Here is an 18860-nt window from a genome sequence, read left to right on the forward strand (position 1 = left end):
CTTCTGAAAGCTTCCTTTGTTAATTTGTAGAGAAAGGCAGATTAGTGAATACTTAAGGGTGAAATCTTCATATCATTTCATGCCCCGAAGTGTCTTTTTTCTGCATCTAAGTAGTGTCAACAAGCTCTTAAAAACTTTAGCCTCTCTGTGTTGTAGGCTGTGCGTAGACACTACCCAATTCCTTACTGATTTTCCTGGGAACTGAGGCTTGTGGAAGTCCACTTTTAAGATTATAGAAAGGTTAGGTTGGGGGTTTTTTTGCTTTTCAGGGATTGAAGCTAGTGCCTTACAGACAAGACTAATTTGCTTTGTCCCCAGCAGAATTTGTAACCAAGAAATCAATTAATTTTAGTAAGTGTCTGAGAAACTTCCAAGTGTGGGTTGTAACCTGGAGATTTCACAGCCCCCACTTCAAAAGGGGAAATGTATACAAATACTACTTGTATATCTGCATCTTCCTTCTGTGAGGGAAATGCTGGTCTATAGATTTTTATGTGACAAACTTAAACTGTATAAACTTGTTCACATTCAGTGTGAGTAACAGCAAGAGATTGATGAGGATTTCAGCAATACAATGTTAGAGTAATCGGGGGCTTATCTGAGGTTTCTTTGTAAATGAATCCTGGGAAGAACAAAGAAATGGCTCCAAGGTATAGAGATATTGAATGAATTTTGATCTGCTGGTATATAAAAGTAGTCTCCTTGTCTATGCCTTTGTTTTGAAAGGGGAGAGGGAGAAACTGTAACATTCAGAAGAGAAAATGAGGTGCTTGAGATGACTCAGATTGTGACTCAGTTAAGGAAATATGTCACTTTCCTGTTTTTTCCATTGCCACTGGAAGTATTGTAAGAAATGATGAGAGTAAGTTGCATCAGAAAGGAATTTTAAAACCAGGTACCTGTAGAAATACTGAAATTAAATTTTCCTTGAAAATTTTTCTTTTATGTCTTTACCTCCTTTTCATCCTAAACCACCAATCCGTTTAGGAGTTCAGTATTACATGCTGTAGTATGAGTATCTGCACAGAGCTGAAATGCCCCTTTGTGTTTGAGAGAAGGATGTTTTTGAATTACTGTGGTCTACTCAGTAGTTGAGCACTGAAGGATAGTCAGAAAGTGACAAAGGCTGGTTCTTGTGAATTTTTAATTACAGCTGTATTCCCACTTCAGTTTCCTGTTATAAAAGATGGTGTTCAGTAAGAAAATGGCTTAGTAAAGCTGGACAGCCTAATTTTTCTTTAAGTGCTGGTGATCCACATCACTCCTCGAATTCTCGCCACTGTCGCACATACTCCTGCAAGGGCAGTATTTACCCCCCGTGAGCTGCTGCCACATCTACACTTGCCTGTGTGCCGGTGGGTTTAAGACTTTCAGCTGTTGAGATCCTTGCACTGCTCCAACCAGATGTTTCCAGTCTTTTCTAAGCTCACAGCAGATAATTTGGCAGGGTGTATAAAATCATCATCTTGCAGGCCACCCTCTAAGTAAGTAATCCAACACCAACTTTACTCAGCAATTTAAAACTTTTCTTTAAGAAAAGCAACCCTGGACTTGCTGCCAAATGTCTGTTAAAAAGTGACCTTGAGGAATGGCCCAGAGGGTGAGGGTGTGTGTAACTGGCATATCTCCTGCTGTCAGAAGGGAATGTCTATAGATAGGTTGCTTAGGATAAGTTTTCCTTTTGAGGAATAAAATCACTGATGACCCTACTTCTATTGAGATAATCTTTAATGATGCTACTATTTTATATCATTATGCACAGCCCATTTAAAAAAGAAAAAAAAAAACCCTAGAACTTAAACACTGTCCAATAGTTACTATTTAAAAGCCAGCATTTAACATGTCAACAGTTACCAGTGATATCTGAGAAGCCAGCTCACCAATATATTTAGAAACTGTGGCAGCTGTTTGCAAATCTGGTTGTCATTTTTAATCACCAGTGGTTCACAGACTAGAGTTTTGTTACATCTACTATAAAAGTGTGATTTTTTTTTTTTGCCTGTCTAGAAAAGAAGAAATTAAGAACTAGCCATTTGCAATAAATGTATTTCCTCCTCCCCCAAACATTTTACAAAATGAATCAGTTCTGAAGTCTCAAAAATTTAAAGGAGAATGTCTTTGTAGTTTATTAGCATAACAGTTTGTAGGTAAAAATAATGGGGCCTCACTGTAGTGGTCACTAATCAAAAATAGTGTCCTGCCCCTGTTCTCAAACTGTGCTCTAGGTAGTCCTCCCATCCAGGAAGTCAGGTCAGCTTCAGTTCAGGATCTGGAATATGGAAGAGAACCCTAAGAGAGTTTTTAAAAGTTAGCGTACCAGTGGGTTGATGAACGCTACTGGATAAATAACCCTCCTCCTCCTCTTTTCTGCAAACAGAGATTATACTAATCAGTGCCATAGATTGGACTGTGCAATGATAGAGCTGAAAATCCAAAAACTTAGTAGCCAGTTAAATAAGGAAATGCAACAGAACCCAAAAATGCATGTGCGAGGTAATCCCTGGGGGGGGGGGGGGGGGGGAAGGGATCAAGTCTTTATGTAAATGGTAGCAAGTCAGTTTTCATCAAAGTCAGATTCTGTGACATTACTTGAAAATGTTAGAAAGCTACAGTTTTATAAGCAAGTTATGCATAAAACCCCATTCCAGGACAAAGCGTAGCGTAAGAATGCAATCTGGTTAATGTAACTTTTGTTTCAGTTTTGATCAAAGAAATCGAGATCTCTGTTTTCTCTTTAAATTATGCAAAAGAAAATGATCAAAGTACAGCATTCAAATTAATCTTCAATGTTTATAGGAGCAACAGGATTAAACATTGGTCTCTCCTTCTTTGATTGTATCTTACCATAACTGACTTCAAAATCTTTCTTAGTACCATTCAAAGTTTCTAGAGTCCCACTCTTTATATTATATCCTAAAGCAGAGAGTTTTTTAATTCTGTACTGAACAATCTGTGTTGTCAACTCCAGCACCATTGGGGTCTCTCTGATCTGCTCTACAGAAATTCCTTCCTTCAATAGTCCCTCAAATCTTTCTTCCAAAATTGGAACAGAATAGTAGAGAAGGGCTGGGCATTTCAGCACTAGCTGTTTTAACTCTTGATCACTGCACTTAAAGACATTTTTGGAAAAAAGCATACTCTTCTGCATAGTAGTAGGAGTAAGTTGAAAAATAAAACCTTTAAGTTTGGACAGCAGCTGTAGAACTTCATGGTTAGTGAAATCATTCTTCTGGAGAAATTCCAAGTTCTTCTGGACTGCAGTGGAAGTATTTAATAAAATAAATGGATTTTGGCTCAATAACTTCAGTATCCAAATCTTCATATTTGCATCAGAACCTCCTAAACTCAAATAATTTCTCTGTAATGTCTTTATTGTATGTTTGTTTTTCTCAACAGGATTGTAAAAAATACTGGGTGCGCTTGTCAAGAACCTAGTGATTATATTATTCTTAAGTCCCAACTCTTGAAAAAACAGAATATTTGCTTTCTGATTCTCATGATACTCAGTAGTAAAAAAAGACTCTGGAAATTGCTCTATTAATTTAATCAGCTGTTTTTCATCCTGGCATACTAATTGCCACAGAGCTCTTTGAGAGTTTATCTCTGCAGGGCTGCAGAGAATTGCCTCTGGCCAACGTTCTAAAATACTGGCGATCATAGTCTCATCTGCTCCCATTTCTCGTAAGATATTAGCAATTTCTTTAACATAGGCTACATCCTGGAAAAGGACCCATGCCTTTAGTCTGCGTATTTTCTTAATATCAACTGACAATCTGTAGAGACTCTTGATTATTTTTTTATTTTCCTCTCTTGATCTGGTATCAGTTGTATAATGGGAATGAGGTAGAACGCTTCTGTTTGTTACTTCAGCCCATAACGATGAAAAATTCAATCCAGGGTTACAGTACTGAGATCTTGCCAACAGCAGTGTAAATGTATCTTTTGCACTGTGAGCAACTCCTCTCAGCATCGTGGAGTGCAGCACTACACAGAGAGAAAAACAACTATAAGAAAACACATTACATAAGGCACGAATTATACCTCCTAATGTTCTCAGAAGCATTGTATTTAGAACTGAGCTGGCATAAAAAAAACCCTACTCTCAACAATGTTTTTGGTTAGTAGCAGAAAATTCAGCTTTCAGGCTAGAGGGAAAAAAAAAAAAAGGACTTTTGAAAGGTTAATGTTCTGACTGAAGCCTCACTGGAACAAGAACATGTGGATGCAGCAGACCTGAAATGAGGGCAGCTCTCTGTCCATACAAACACTTGTAGCCATACAAGAACCAGTCTGCCATTTCCTGCAGACTGAGGCTGTTATTACATTACAGCTTGCTAGCTCTACATTTAAAAAAGTTTCATGCAATTTGATCTGACATTAATTCTACTGAATTAATCAAAAAAAAAAGCTTACACATCTTTCTTAACTCTTCTGAATGTATTTGCTTAATTTCTCAAGCATTGTTTGGACCGTGACTCGTTTCTTTGTGTGTCACAGAGACCCTGGTGTTCAGTAGCAGGTTATAGCTTAATTGCATTTTGAAATTGTTCTCCTTATAATTAAGGAAAAAAATCCTCCAAACCATCTCTCTATGTATGTGTTTTTCACTAGCACAGTTAATTGGGGCTGAATAAGCAGACTGGTATTTTCAGGGAGAAAGCAAGCACACTGTAATGCCTTTCACTTCAGGCCGTCACTCGCCTCCCCCAGTACCTACTTTGCTTCGGTTGCCCTTTGCTGAGATGCCTTATTTCTGTCTCCACATAACTTCTGCCGTTGGCAGCCAAGGTCAGGAGGCAGGGAGTCCTCCTGCGCCCTTTGCAGTAGGTGCGTGGCTGTGCTGAGGTCAAAAGCCAACCACAGGGTAGCTGTGGATAACCAAACCCTGGGTAGCACTAACAGAGCACGCGGTGTCACGTGATCTGCAAAGGCCAAAGGAGCAGCAGTGATCAAATGCAGAAGGGTATCATCAAGTATCTGTTTAACTTCCTGAATGATATTTTTGTAATAAACTTTTGGAAGCAAACAGTATGAAATGGAATTGCTGATCTCTGAAATGCTGGTGCTAATTGCTGCTGCTAGGATCATACTTAAAATCACTCTAATTGAAAGTGGGCAAAAAAAAATTCCTAAAAATGTCTTTATTTGACAACTCTATTTACACAGTTGCTTTCATTTCTTCCAAAGTATAGTGTGCTTCAAAAAATACCCATACGAGCATTAAAGACTTTTTTTTTTAAAGGAAAGACTGTTATGATCATCTAGTCTCTTGCAAAGCACAGGCCTAGAAGGCTATTGCAGGAATAGCGGTATAAGACCCCTTAAATTTTCTTTAAATTATATCACATCTTTTCAGAAAACACACAGTCTGTTTAGAGAACTAAAGTGATGGAAATTCCACCCAGTTCCAGGCATGGTTAAATACTTTCCAATGGCAAAATACTTCAACTTAAGAAAGTGCACCTTTGTTTTTAAGCTCATGTTTTTCAGCTTCTAAAAGCTGAGTTCTTGTTATGCTACTATATCATAAACTAATAGATTAAGAGAGAAAAATAATTTACTGTATGCAAGTTTATGTTATTAACAGACAACTGTTTATTGGTAACTTGGTTATTTTCAAATATCTGTAGCAAAATCCAATTGCCTAATGAATCTGCTTGTGTCATAACCCTACGGCTAATGATTTTATCTCTATGAACTTAAGTCTTGAGAAGTGCTGTCCAGCAAGCTAAAGCACAGAACAAGCATTTTTTTAATATCTATGAAAGCACTCCAAAGCATAGGTAAGTCACTGACTTTTTCTGTCCATACTATCCATACCTTGAAAAAGTGACTCTTTCACAGGGTCTGCAAACTAAAACCTCTCCTCCATAGGGAGTGAGCGACACAGCTGCCTATGTTTCAGTACTACGAGCGGTTGTATTGAATTCAGTGGATCCAGTTTGAGTAAGCAAATCTCTGAAGGGTCAGGCCCTTCTTCATTAATGCTTCTGCTAGAAATTGCTGTGAAAATGAAGTCTGGTTAACACTGTTTGGGATGTCAGATGACAGTTACAAAGAAGTATAAACTGGAAAAATTACTAACTGTGACTTTTACTTCAATGTGCAAGCATGGTATTAAACAAAATTGCCTTGTGAGTAATGTAGTCACTTAAAATATACAGTCATTTTTACCTATTAGGTATAGAGCTTTTAAAATAACTGAGGCTGAATTCTGATAGAGTAAATTGTGCGTTTGCAAGATCTGACATGAAAATTATGTTAAGTTCCCTTAAAAGAAGTTTTATGTTGTCTGAAAATGTTTGATAACAGTCATTTTTTTCCTGTTGTTAGTGAGGATCTTCCATACAGAAACACAAAATACTTTACAAAGAAAGAAAACTTAATTTGCTAAGCCACATTTGACTGGGGAACTTGGGAGCCCTCCTAATACACTAAACTAATTATAAAGTATTAAAATAAAATGAATGGATTTTAATGTCATGGTGTTCAATAAAAACTGAAAAGTGCTTTAGAGCTATGATTTGGTGTCTGAAATGCATTTCAGAATCTGTAGATGGCAACGTCACAGATCCAGGCTTTTTCAAAATATTCAGATCCTAGAATAAAATTATGGCACAATCTGTCCCAAGAATTCAGAGTTCTCTTAAAGCTCATGTTGGACTACTGCTACAGTATGCAGAACCCCTTTGCAACTTTTTATTGCAAGTCAGTTGAGAGATTAAAAAAAAACGCCAGCCCAGACAAGATGTTTGCTCTCACCGCCAGTAGTGAGCACCCTGTTACTGCCAGGTGTCACAAAAGCAGTAAGGAAGTAAACAAATGTGTACCTGAAATTTATCTGAGATCTTGCTTGTTAGCACATCTGCAGTGGTATTATAATTTTTATTTTTTAATGGGGCTCCTATGTGTATCTTCTATAGGAAATGGATTCTAGCATCAGCTGGCTGATTCATCATTGAGAAATATATTTTGAGACTCAAATCTCACTTAAAAAAAACAGACAAAAAACCTCTCATCCATGCTATACTTTTCAGGAAATCTTTCAATGAAGACAGCAACAGCATGGCTACTACTGCCTGCTGGTCACTACCATTTTTATTACAGCAAACTATAGCCAGGCCTTAGGTTTGTACAGTATGATATGAAACCACTAAGTGCTTAGGCTAACTCTTCAATTAACCAGGAAGAATAGGTATTTACCTAGAAAGGACCCGTGCAGATAGGATTTAAACAGTTTGTGAAGAAATCTGGAGCAGTAATAGGTGGTGTTTGTAGATAAGAGTGGTAAGAGTAAGTATCCACACTTTTGCACTTACAGAAAAAATGAATCTCTGCTTTTTCATCTGCAGTGGAAATGAAGTAAAATGGACTAGAACATAAGGCTTTCTATACTATAAAGAATCATAGGATACTTCAGGCTGGAAGGGACCTCAAGAGCTCAAGGCAGGTCAGGTCTGAGCTCAGACCGGGTTGCTTAGGACTTTATCCAGCTGGGGCTTGAAAACCTTCAGTGATGGAGACTGGCCAACCTCTCTGGACAGCCTGCTCTGCTGCTTGTCCGTCCTTATGGGGAGACATGTATCCTTGTATCCAGGAAAGGAAACGCATTCAGAAAAAGGCTTAAGGAAATATAATGCTATCTTAAAAATGGAAGCTGGGAGGCCCCCCCGGCCTCCTCCCCAGGGACCAGTGTCCCCCCATCCCCTCCCGTTTGCTGCCAGCAATTGCCACAGCCGGTCGGGAGGCGCCGCACGAGCGGCCTAAAAAGCGCCTCATGCCCCCAAACGTCTTTCCCTAACCATGCGTAATGAAAATAAATAAATAAAATAAAATAAAATAAAATAAAAAAGAAGAAGAAAAAAAAAAGCAGCCTCTCCTTATGAATCTCGCCCCGTTCATCTTCAGGCAGCCGTTACCGCCGCACCGCTCGGCCTGACGTCAGCTGCGGGGCAGCCCAAGGATAACGGCCGCCGGCCCGGCCCGCTGCCGGGCGCCCCGCTCCCCCCTCGCCTCGCCTCGCCTCACCGCGCCGGGCCGGGCCGGGTCGGCCCGGCCCCGGGCCCCGAGCCCCGGCCCCCCCGCGCCGCCGCCGCCGGCCTGACCTGGCTCGCCGCCGCGGAGCGCTGCGCGGCCGGGTCCAGCCCAACCGCCGCTGCCGCGCGCCGGGGGCGGGGCGGCGCGGCCGCCATGGCGGGCGGGCGGCGGGGCAAGGCTCGGAGGAGCAAGGCCGCTCGAGGGACGCGCTTGGGGCTGTGCGCCGTGCTAGGAGCGAGTCCCGCCGGCCCGTACGGCAGCCCCGGTGCCTCCCTGGCCCTGCGGTGTCCTTTCCCCTCCCCCCCCACCAGACCGAGACCGCGAGGGGAAGCCGCTGGCCACTGCCGCGGCAAGGGCTGGGGTGCCCCTGGCAGCCCCACACCTGAGGGCCCTCTGCCCTGCCCAGCTGCCCCGCTCCACAGTCCTCGCGGAAACGGGATTTGTCCCCGAGACCGCTGCGGAGTTTGGCTGAAATGAGCCTGTGTGTTGAAAAGTTGCGGGGTGAAGGAACAGAGCCCCAACGGGTGGTGCGATGGCATCGGTCATTCCCCCACGTCCCGAAAGGCATGGTGGGAGCCGTGAGATGGATGAAGGCCAAATTCAAGAGAGCATCTCTATTTAAAGCCCTACGTCGTGCCTGAATCTGGCATATATCATTTCAACCTTGCCCACTTTCCCATGAAATGTCAAAGTAAGAGCCTCACCAGCACCGTAGGCTAAGCAAATGGAGATGCCCTCACACCCCGGAAGCTGCACGCGTGCCACGAGGTCCATGAGGCCATGACACAGGGGCTTTTGTGACCGCGTAGGATCAACTTCACCACGCGCGGAGTGGGCTGCAGGGCTCCCTTTCCCGCCTGGCACCCAGAGCATAAATGTCCTGGGGTTTCTGAAAGGACTGCAGTCACAGCCAGTCCTTCCCCGGTGTGACTGCAGCTGTAAGCAGGATGGAAACAGGCTGGAGAAGCCAGGTTGGTGCCATGCGGTACTCAGGGCGCCTGGCTTCTGTCAATTCTGCATCATCATATTTTCATTGACTGGTGCAAGGAGAAGGGAAAAAACTGCTTAATCAACAGATCTCATGGTACACTGAAGTACGGTTATTAAGTGGCTGTACTTTAATTCTGAGTTTGCAGTAAACAAGGACTTTGCCATCCTACAGATGTGAATTTAGTATGCTATAGTTCATGTGCTGATGCACTCTCTTCTTAATCAGAGTGAAGTAAATTGGATTACAGTCTTTTTATCATGTAAAAACACCTGAGTTTCTTCCACCTGTTAAAACAGTTTGTTATGATTGGAAATATTTTAAAGTGACATACTGAGAGGTGTATGGATTAAAACAGCTTTCAAGAAAGAATTAGTGTACTAACTCAAAATCTATCATTTTGAAGTATTATTATGCTGCAATTAACAGTGTTAGTGAGGACTTGCACCCTGTACAGCACAATAGCTACCAAATACACTAATCAGGAGATCAAAAGCAGTAGTGCTCCTGATACGAAACATGTTCTCTACAAAGACTATTCTACTCTTTCGCAAAGTAGCACACTGAAAAATCTTTTCAGGATCAAATTTTGATGAGAGGCAACAATGATGTAAACACTGGAAGCTTCTCTTATATCAGTATATTTTCTTCCATATGATCACTGCACTTATCTCTAATAAAAGAATACAATTCATAGATGTAGTCATTGGATTAACAGTTTTGCCAGTGTTGTTTCAGAAGCTAAATGAGCTGTGATGGTGAGAATCTGCTTCCTGTATCGTAGTCTGTTCAGATGGTCTCCTCTTCAGTCATGTCTAAACTTAGAGTAAAAAATTGGCAAAGACACAAATAATTTCTAGACCAGACAAATTTTTCTAGGCATTTTAGCATTTTAAAAAAACATTTAACTCTGGTCTGCATAATGACATATTTCAAAGAGTGAAAATCAGGACTGTTTGCTTTGAAAGCACTTCTTTTGTCAGCTACATTTTCAATAATCTGCATTAGATCTAAGTATGAAAAGGAGAATTGCTATAGAAAGAAAGTATGCTCTACAAACCTTGTTCAAGCTTGGTTTCCTACATGACTGCTGTTTCAATAACACTTAATAGTTGTGAATATGAGTGACATAATTGCATGCAATGGAGTTAAGAAGCATGGATCTAAAAAACTCTTCTGACTTTTTAATACACAATATATTCCATGTTTGCTCCTTGATGTTTTATTTTGTCCTTTCACTCCATGTTATCTTTTCTTCTCTTTTGATTCCTTTTCCTCTCCACTCCCTGGATTTCTGGCATCCCAGTCTGGGCTAAGTTAGCTGAATTAGCAATACTGTTCTTTCAAAAGTTATCCACAAGAGAACACAGTAGTGGGGTTTACTTGCACAAGTTCCTTGATTGACTCTGATTCTATTTTCTTTTTTCACTAACTTGAAGAGAGTGCCCTTCCCTTGAGATCTGACATTTTAATTAATATATTCCTCACCTTCCTACCTTTTTTTAAATCAAAAACAATCAGTCTAGAATGGAAGGTATGGATAGAGCTGAATGGTGTTTTGACATAATGATATGCTAATTACAGTTGTTATTTAATCTGTAGTGATAAACAGCTTATAGAGAGTGATAGTTTTCATGGTTGTAATTTGGTTATGAAACTATAAATTCCTGCAAGGGAGGGTTGGTTCCACCTCAGTTTAATAGTTTTAAATGTAACATTTTGAAGAAGGCAGATCAGTTGGCACTGGATATTCTTTAGGGCCATCCTTTGTTGCTCAGTGTCACAGCCTTGTAAGGAGCTAGCAGGGAACATAAAAGCAGTTTAAAAGTTTTAAATAAAAACTATATTGTGATGTGACTTTCCTTGAAAGTAAGCTTTCTCCTTCAGTGTGCTCAAATATCATAAAATTAAAAGGAATTTAATGGGAAGTGGTCGTTAACTACTGAGATTTTTTTTCATTCATTTCTACTTTATTTCTTTTTGAAAATCAGTCAACAAAGTTTTGATGTTTCGTAAAAAACTGACCAAGCAAGGAACCCACAGGTTCCTCTTGGAGCAGAATGATGAGCTGTGGGATCCGATGTTACATGTATGACAAAATAATAGTGGAAAAACCTCATAATAATTAAAACTACTGTTAAGTTATGTTAAATGCTTAAGAAAAGTTGGTCCACCACACTTTTTAGAGAGAAAGGTTGTACAATCTCAAATAGCAAGGGACTCTAATCATGGTTGGGGCCTTTTCTGTTAGCATGCTTTGATCAGTAATGACATTTTATGAAGTCATTCAAGATGAGGAAAGAAGAGCATTGAGGGAAACATATGATGCATATATGTTACTTTTTATTGACTTTAGGTTTTACTTTTCCATACCTAAGCAGAAAACATATTTCAGAAGAAAGAGCAACTATAAATTTTAGATTTGAAATACTTTCCTACTTGGAAATGCTGGAAGTCAAGGAAAGCAAGTACTGCAGATGCATGTCCGTTTTACTTTAGAGTCATTATTTTTGATGAGATCCCTCTTGCTGTTGTTTCCCTTGTTTATGGAAAGTACTAGAAGTTGTAGATTAAGTTACAATTCATGTGTGAAGGTTTGTTTTCAGAAGTGCATATAGAGCTGCCCTGTAGAGACTTGAAATTGCTGAGTCCTATGCTGGCCAATACCACAGAAAGCCTAAGAAAACCTGCACCACGCAGGCATCTTTTAGGTCTGTAATTAAATGGAAAGTACGTTAGACGTACACCATTTGCTAATAATGACTTTACCAATAGTGCTAGAGAGACCATTTTAATTCATTTTACTTCTCGGTACTCTTTCGAAGATGTATTTTATTTCCACAGCTCTGGCACGGGGGGGGATCTGCACAGCCGCGTTAGCTCTGCCTTTGTTCCTTCCCTCCCGCCCCCCAAGTTTTGCACAGCACCTCAGTGCTGCTGCGGGCAGAGGCAAAAATACTTTGTCCGCTCCATAAGCGACGAAACGTATCTTAAAATAACGAGGGGGAACTCCCTCCTCCTCGGGACGGGCAGGGGCGCCTGGCCAGGAGGCACCGCGGGTGCAGCCGGGAGAAGGCAAGGACGACGTGCGAGGGCTGACCGGCAGGGGGGCGGCCCCGGCCTCCCTACGTGGACACTTGCATAACCCGCCCGGCCCACTGGAGGCGGTGGCGGCTGCAGCTCCGCCTCCCCCCCGGTCACCCCCGCCGCGGCCGTTACGAGGGGGGCGGGAGACGCGCGCACGCGCGCTCCGCGGGGAGCGTTATACATAACAGGTCACCGGCGCTGCCCCCCCCGCCCCTCCCAGCCCCCGCGCGTGCGCACACGCGTCCCCCGGCGCCGCCTGACAGGTAGTGGCGCCTCCATGAGCCTCCTCCGAGCCCCGTGCTCATCCGGGTCCCCGGCGCCCCGCGCGGTAGGGGGGCGCGGCCTCCGTCCGCGGCGCCCCTCCCCGCCGCGGCCCAGTCCCTCGCACCGCCCAGGCGGGTGGGACTCCTCCCGGGGCCGCTGACTCCCCCCGGTTGCCCGGCGGCGGGAGCGGGGCCGAGCGTACCCCTGCAGCGCCTCTCCCCGCCGCCTCTTCCCTCCGCGGGTGCGAAACACACTTCAGAAACGTGAGGGCTGGCGGTCACGTGGGGGCGGGGCCGGCCAATCAGGGGCGGGGGGCGGGGAGCGGCGGCCGGCGGAGCCCGGCGCAGAGTCACAGGGCGAGCGGCGAGGCAGCGGCCGCGCGGCACCAACGGCCGCTTCTCGGGAGCGGAGCGCCGCCGACCGGAGCCACCGCCTCGCATCTCCTCCTCCTCTTCCCCCCCGGCGCGGGGGCTGCGCGCGGTGATGTGTCTCCGTCGGGCGGCCGCCCCCGGCGCCGTCTCTTAGAGCCGCCTGAGGTGAGGCCACGTCCCGGCTCCGCCAGCGCCCCGCTCCCCGCGGCGCCGGGGACCCCGCAGCGCTCCTTCTCCTCCCCCCCCCGCGGGGCGGCGGCCATGAGCGGCCGCGCCGGCGGCGACTCCCGCTGAGCGCCCGCCGCGCCCGCGCCCCCTGCCCGCCCGGCCCGCGGCGGCGGCATGGGGGTGAACGCCGTGCACTGGTTCCGCAAGGGGCTGCGGCTCCACGACAACCCGGCGCTGCGGGAGTGCATCCAGGGCGCCGACACGGTCCGCTGCGTCTACATCCTCGACCCCTGGTTCGCCGGCTCCTCCAACGTGGGCATCAACAGGTGGCGGTGAGTGAGGGCGGGCCGCGATCCCCGGTTATGTATGCGGTCACGCTGCCCGCCGCCATCCCCTGCCTGCCTGCCGCGCCGCCCGGCTGCCTCCCAATTTGGCCGCTTACCGGCCGCGGCTCCGCGCGCGTCCCCGCGGGCGGCGGCGGCGGTTACATATCCAGCCCGCGTGCCAGCCCCGCCCGCGGCTGCCGGCGGCGGGGGGGGGGGGAGGGCGCGCGCCGCGAGGGCGGCGGCTCCGCGCTTCCCGCCGCAGCGGAGTCGTCGGGCGGCGGGGGGAGGGGGAATGGGGTCGTGCTCGCGCCCCCGGACGAGCGGGCGGCCGGTTAAAACGTGGGCCCCCGCCCGCGGCGGAGTGCTGCGCGTGGGCGCATCGCCGCGGCCCCGCGCTGGGCAGCCCCAAGAGCAACCCGGCCTCGGGTCGGGCTGGGAGCCAAAGCTCCCACGCTGGCGTGGGGTGCCGCGTTTCTGAAAATACCCCTTTGAGGAAGGAAGGGAAAAAAAAAAGCTTTTTGGTTAGGTCAGAAGTAAATTCTCAGATTATCTTCCCTGTAGGGAAGGGTATGTAACATCCCTTTCAGGAACGTGCATCTCTGCTCTTGTACCTTTAAACCAGGTTTACTCTTGCTTTAAATGTAAAGCTGAACTTTTGCTATGGAATGGTGACCTCGATCTAGTATGGAAATGCATGCCATCATCAGACAGAGGTTAATGGGACTTCTGTGTGTGCATATCTTGTGTTAAACAATACTAGTGATCTTAAAGTTCTTTTAAAAAAAAAAACTGACAATGCAGTAGAGTTCTTCTATCATCCATCCATCCAAGAATGGCAGGAACTTAAGATACTCATGAACTTAGTCTGCATAGGCTGCAATGCTGAGAAGAGTTGTCTAATTCTGTAACAAGCACAGTTTAACTGGACTGAACCCAATGTCATGAAGGGATGACTGTCAAAGTAGAGATACTTGGATTTTCAGTTCAGTTTTCTTCAAGGATTATTTCTTTCAGATGTAATACCTTCTGTCCCAGATCATTAAATACTTTACCAGGAAGCTGACTTCTCTCTCTCTCTTTTTTTTTTTAATCTTGAAGTTTTCATTATGGTCATATCTCTGGTTTAAGGAAGATACAAATATTAAGAATGTTTTTTGTAAACTTTAACTTGATGGTTATTCTATTTTTACTGACAAGAATAAGGTGCATACTGCTTAATAACTGAAGGTACTTCCCTTATCTGAGGTTCATAATGTACGCTTCTTTTACAGAGACTTTTAAAACTTCTTGCCAGTTTTGAATGAGATAATTTATCTTGTATAACAAATCTTAACTTTATAAACAAAACTCAGAAGTTGTCTTTATGGATAAGGTGTGAACAACTACTTAAGTTTTAAAAGAATGCAGTCAATTGGAACACGTCCAAGTGGTAAAGAAACTACATATTCAGAATACTTCACAGGTTTCTAATATATTTTGTAATTGAAGAAAACAAAGAGAACTAAACCATTCTTGGTCATATTCTGTGGGCTAGTGAGTAATAGACAAATGTGAACTTTATGATCCTGGCAAAAGGAAATCCATCTCTGTAATGCTACTGCCTTAGTTTTTTCAATGGCTATTTAATATGATCAACACTTAACACAGTCTTAGGATACATTTATGCATAAAACATTTGTTAAGCATCTACAGGTTTATTTTCTTTAGCAGTTCTCAGTGTTACAAAAGACAATCCCTGCACCGAGTTTTACATTTGAAGAAAACCATCTTTTAGCTGTTGGTCAGAGAGGGTAGGTTTCTTTTTGAGGAGGGGTATTCATCTTTCAGTCCATTTTTGGGGAGGGGATTCTTTTCCCTGTGAAAAATGAAGATCTCCTAGAAGGAGGATCAGTTGCAACATCCCCACCCTCAGAGCACTTCAAACAATCTGCTGGGACCTGAATACCCTCAAGGCATATGCTGCACGTGGATTTGTGTAGGTCTCACTCCTTTTGTAGTCCAGTTTTGTGAGATTTTCATTTTTTTTCAAATAAAAAAAAAGTTTTATAAAATAACTGACTGCTAGAACTTTATGCTTATTAGTGATCTCAATAATTTATCATTTAAATGAACAGTTCATAGTTTGGAATTAATCCATTTTAGGTGCCAGTGGTTTTAATGAGCTATTTTTAACCATCTGTAGAACACTCACATTTGTAGTATGCATACTTAAGACTTGTAAAGTGGTACTCTTTTATTTGGTTTGCCAGTCTCATTCAGTACTTGTTATTGATAATCAAGCATTTTAGCTCCTTCATTACTAGATGACTTTTCCTTGCTTACATGCATGTGGAGTAGAATGTTGAACTGGTCAAAAATATTTTATTTGGGATTAGGAACAGAAGCTCCTCAGCATCTGGAACTTGAGTCAAATTTAATCTTCTGCTGTGAATTTACAGTGATCCTTTCTTATTTATGGGTTGATTTACATTAAGAGAGTTTATGTTCTGATGAGTTTAGGAACCTAATGCCCTAGGCTCACTCCTGTTGCAAAACTCTTGTCTGTCAGAGTTCAAAGTACAACTCATAGAATGAGCATGAGGAAGAATGGTGTAAAAAGACTAGAAACCACCAGGTTTGGTTTCTTGTTAGAAACAATATTGTGCCTTGGCTAGTATTCAGTGAGTTGGTTTAGACCAAATATGGTTCATTTTAAAGATGTATCTTAAACACATTTAATATACAGGTGTTTTCTGTGGAAGTTTTCTCTTCAAACATTCATGTAGCACTCATGAACTAATATTTTTCTGTAATTGCACTGTTGAGCAAGTCTAATTACTGAGTAGTCACATGGCCTTACTGACCTCCTTTCTCTTGGCATTCAGCCTACCAGTTCTAAAATCGTGAACGCTACATAACAAATATGAGGCCTTTCATCGACTCATTTCATTTTTCTGGTTCTGTTTCTTATCATTGCTCCTTCTCTCAAGCTATCAACTAGTCAAGATGATGTACTTCAGTTGCTATTGAGAGACACTATTTTCTATATAATGAGTTTTCTGGTGTCATTCACAGACACAGGCTTGCCTAAGAGAATAGTTATTCAGTACAAGTAAAAGGTGATGGAGGAATGGCAGGGGGTGCGGTGGGGGAATACTAAATGGAAAATCACTGTAAAACTGTTCTAAATTTTTGTTCATTGCCCTTAAACTTTTGGCACAAGAATTAGCATGCATCTAACTGTGTCAACAGAGTAGACAAAAGAATGCAACTTACATACTCTAACAAGTAACCATTACCTACTTATGAAAAAATGTATTCCTATGTACTCGCAGACTTTTCCATATTGAGGAGAATGAGATCTTGTGTTAGCAATATCATTTATGGGAGGGTTTCATTTAGCCCTCGCTTTTAGTACAGAATGGCATTTCATCAAAAATTTTTTTAAGTGTAAACATTCTGTTGGCTGCTGCATAAGAATTTACTTTAGCTAATTATTTACTTTTTTTAGTTTGTTTTTTGAGTGTGATATGTCTTTGACAGGCTAGTTAAAAGGCTGGAATGCAGCAATAGATTAAAAAAAAAAAAAAGGGTAGTCTTACTCTGCCAATCTTTGAATTTCTCTTTTTAATTCTTCAAAGGAAGAACTTTCGTTATTAAAATAAGTGTAATAAAATTTGTTTTATATATCTAGTAGACTTTGAGAATATTGACATGTTCAACACCCTGTAAAACTAGTTATTGTTGTTATGGCAGATGGTCATATTGATTTAGGCGAAGGAAGTGATATGATGTATTTTTTTTTCACACTTGTACTTTAAAGTATATTAAAAATATTAAAGACCTAGTCAAAAAGATTGCTTTACTGCCAGGACAATGATTGCAATTTTTTTTAAATGGATGTTTATTTTAAAAATAATACTTAGACATCCTTCTGTAGTGTATATTAGGTTTTTCTTGTCGTTCTGTACATCTGGATTTGAAAATATACTAACAGTTTCAGGTCATGTAGGTAATGGTTTGTCCTAGAGAGACCTGTTTGTTAGATGTGGGGTCGGTGAAGAAAATTTGTCAATAGAACTATTTTATGAATGATTTGTATTAAATGATAATATATCTTCAGGAAAAAAATGTATATGCACAGACTGATTTTGGTGACTATGCTCGATATTTAAAAGGGAGAACAACAAAAAGAATAATAATGACTTTAGTGCAAACAGCCCTTTAAGTTTGTTTTCATGCCGTAGCACTTAGGACCAAAATCTCTGATTTATGACATATTTAATGTCAAGCTAATTATCTGAAGGATAAATGTAGAAAACAAATCTCATGATTCTTCAGATATAAAATTGGACACACATTGGGTGTGGGATTTTGGTGACAGGAGTAACATCAGTTTTGTATATATTCTGCAGATACTTTGGGGTTTCTTTTGCAAGATAGATAGCCGGCGCTGAACTCTGCTATAGCTACTGCATAGCAGGTCCTCAAGCTAACTTTGGTGTTTCTGTGCTGTACTGTAGACATACCTGTAGCTTATTTTTCTTTTTTAATAAATCACTTCAAGCTCTAGTTTGGTGAGTAATTTGAAGCATTTTTGTCCAACCAACCCACTAAATTGAGGGTGACTGAACTGTAAACTTCAAAATTTAGTGTTGCAGAGTAATAGCTTGGTTTTAGAAATAGTACATTCAGAATAAAATTCTTCAGTACATGCTATGAAACTAGAGAGGTCCTCCAGTGTCATACCTAAATTCCCCACCTGTCCTCTTTCACAGAAGGTATTGTGTACCCCCAAAGTGCCCGCAGTTTTGTGACACCCACTGCAGTTCATAGTGTTATATGTAGTTCACAGTGTTACATGATCTGGTCCTGCGAGTTGCAAAGTACGTCACTGAACCATCATTTTAATCCTGCACTGTTGATGAAAGGGGTGGTTCCGTCTGCTTGTGATAGCTCTGGTACGCAGCCCTGGGGTGAGCCAAGTTAGCTCACCAATTTATCTGGAAGAGATAATTAATTTATTTACTTATTTTGGTGCGATCAGTTTTCGGGTAGATCTTGCCAGCACAGAGGTGGTAGTGGTAATGAAGGGTCAAGAGTGGGAAGGACAGGTACCATTCCTTTCAATGGCAGTAAGAATTTGTTTTAGATTAAAATAACCGTATAACTGTGGCCTGTATTGTTGTTCATTGCCTAGTAACTACTGGGTGTTTTTTGAAGATGATGATTGGTTTCTGCTTGGCTTGTAGTTGTTGACACCCTTTGAAGTTATATTGTCAAAAAACAGTATTGGCCTGTTAACTGTGTTATAAGAAAGACCCAATTTATTTTTTGTCAGACTGTCAGAATGTGAAAAATAGCTCTCCACCAGCTGAGGAATAACACTATGCTTATTTGCTTAGTTTCATGAATGGTTTTGTATTGCCAGGTTCTGTAACATAGCTATGGTTAAACTAGGTGGATAAATCTGTACTGATTGGTCTGGAGAGAGCAGGTGGAACTGCAAATCAGATCTTAACAAAGTGTTCAGTAAGTTGTTTTTCCAAGTAGCAGTTGTTGTAGGCCAAAAATTCCAATCAGCATTTGCACCATTTGCTTGTTGACTGCAAGACTGGTCTTGAAGGAATCTAATTCTTC

General features: G+C 42.5%; 2 protein-coding genes across 3 annotated transcripts in view; one reads left to right on the top strand and one right to left on the bottom strand.

The window, feature by feature from the left end:
• Window positions 1-2508: 2508 nt before the first annotated feature.
• Window positions 2509-8156, bottom strand: MTERF2 (mitochondrial transcription termination factor 2). Its single transcript, XM_067308800.1, has 2 exons — window positions 8106-8156; window positions 2509-3984 (listed from the first exon to the last, which is right to left on the bottom strand). Exon 2 carries the CDS (start codon window positions 3968-3970, stop codon window positions 2777-2779), a length of 1194 nt encoding a protein of 397 aa, XP_067164901.1. The 5' UTR covers window positions 3971-3984; window positions 8106-8156; the 3' UTR covers window positions 2509-2776.
• Window positions 8157-12715: 4559 nt separating this feature from the next.
• The window catches only part of CRY1 (cryptochrome circadian regulator 1), a 40485-nt gene continuing 34340 nt past the window's right edge, over window positions 12716-18860 (top strand). The window contains exon 1 of one of the 2 annotated variants that reach the window (XM_067308823.1): window positions 12716-13247. In XM_067308823.1, coding sequence (XP_067164924.1) covers window positions 13090-13247 — 158 coding nt within the window. In that variant the 5' untranslated portion in view covers window positions 12716-13089. The remainder of the gene's footprint in view (window positions 13248-18860) is intronic. The other variant, XM_067308814.1, reaches the window with a different exon arrangement.

Source organism: Apteryx mantelli, chromosome 1 (assembly GCF_036417845.1).
Source record: "Apteryx mantelli isolate bAptMan1 chromosome 1, bAptMan1.hap1, whole genome shotgun sequence".
Taxonomy (NCBI): domain Eukaryota; kingdom Metazoa; phylum Chordata; class Aves; order Apterygiformes; family Apterygidae; genus Apteryx; species Apteryx mantelli.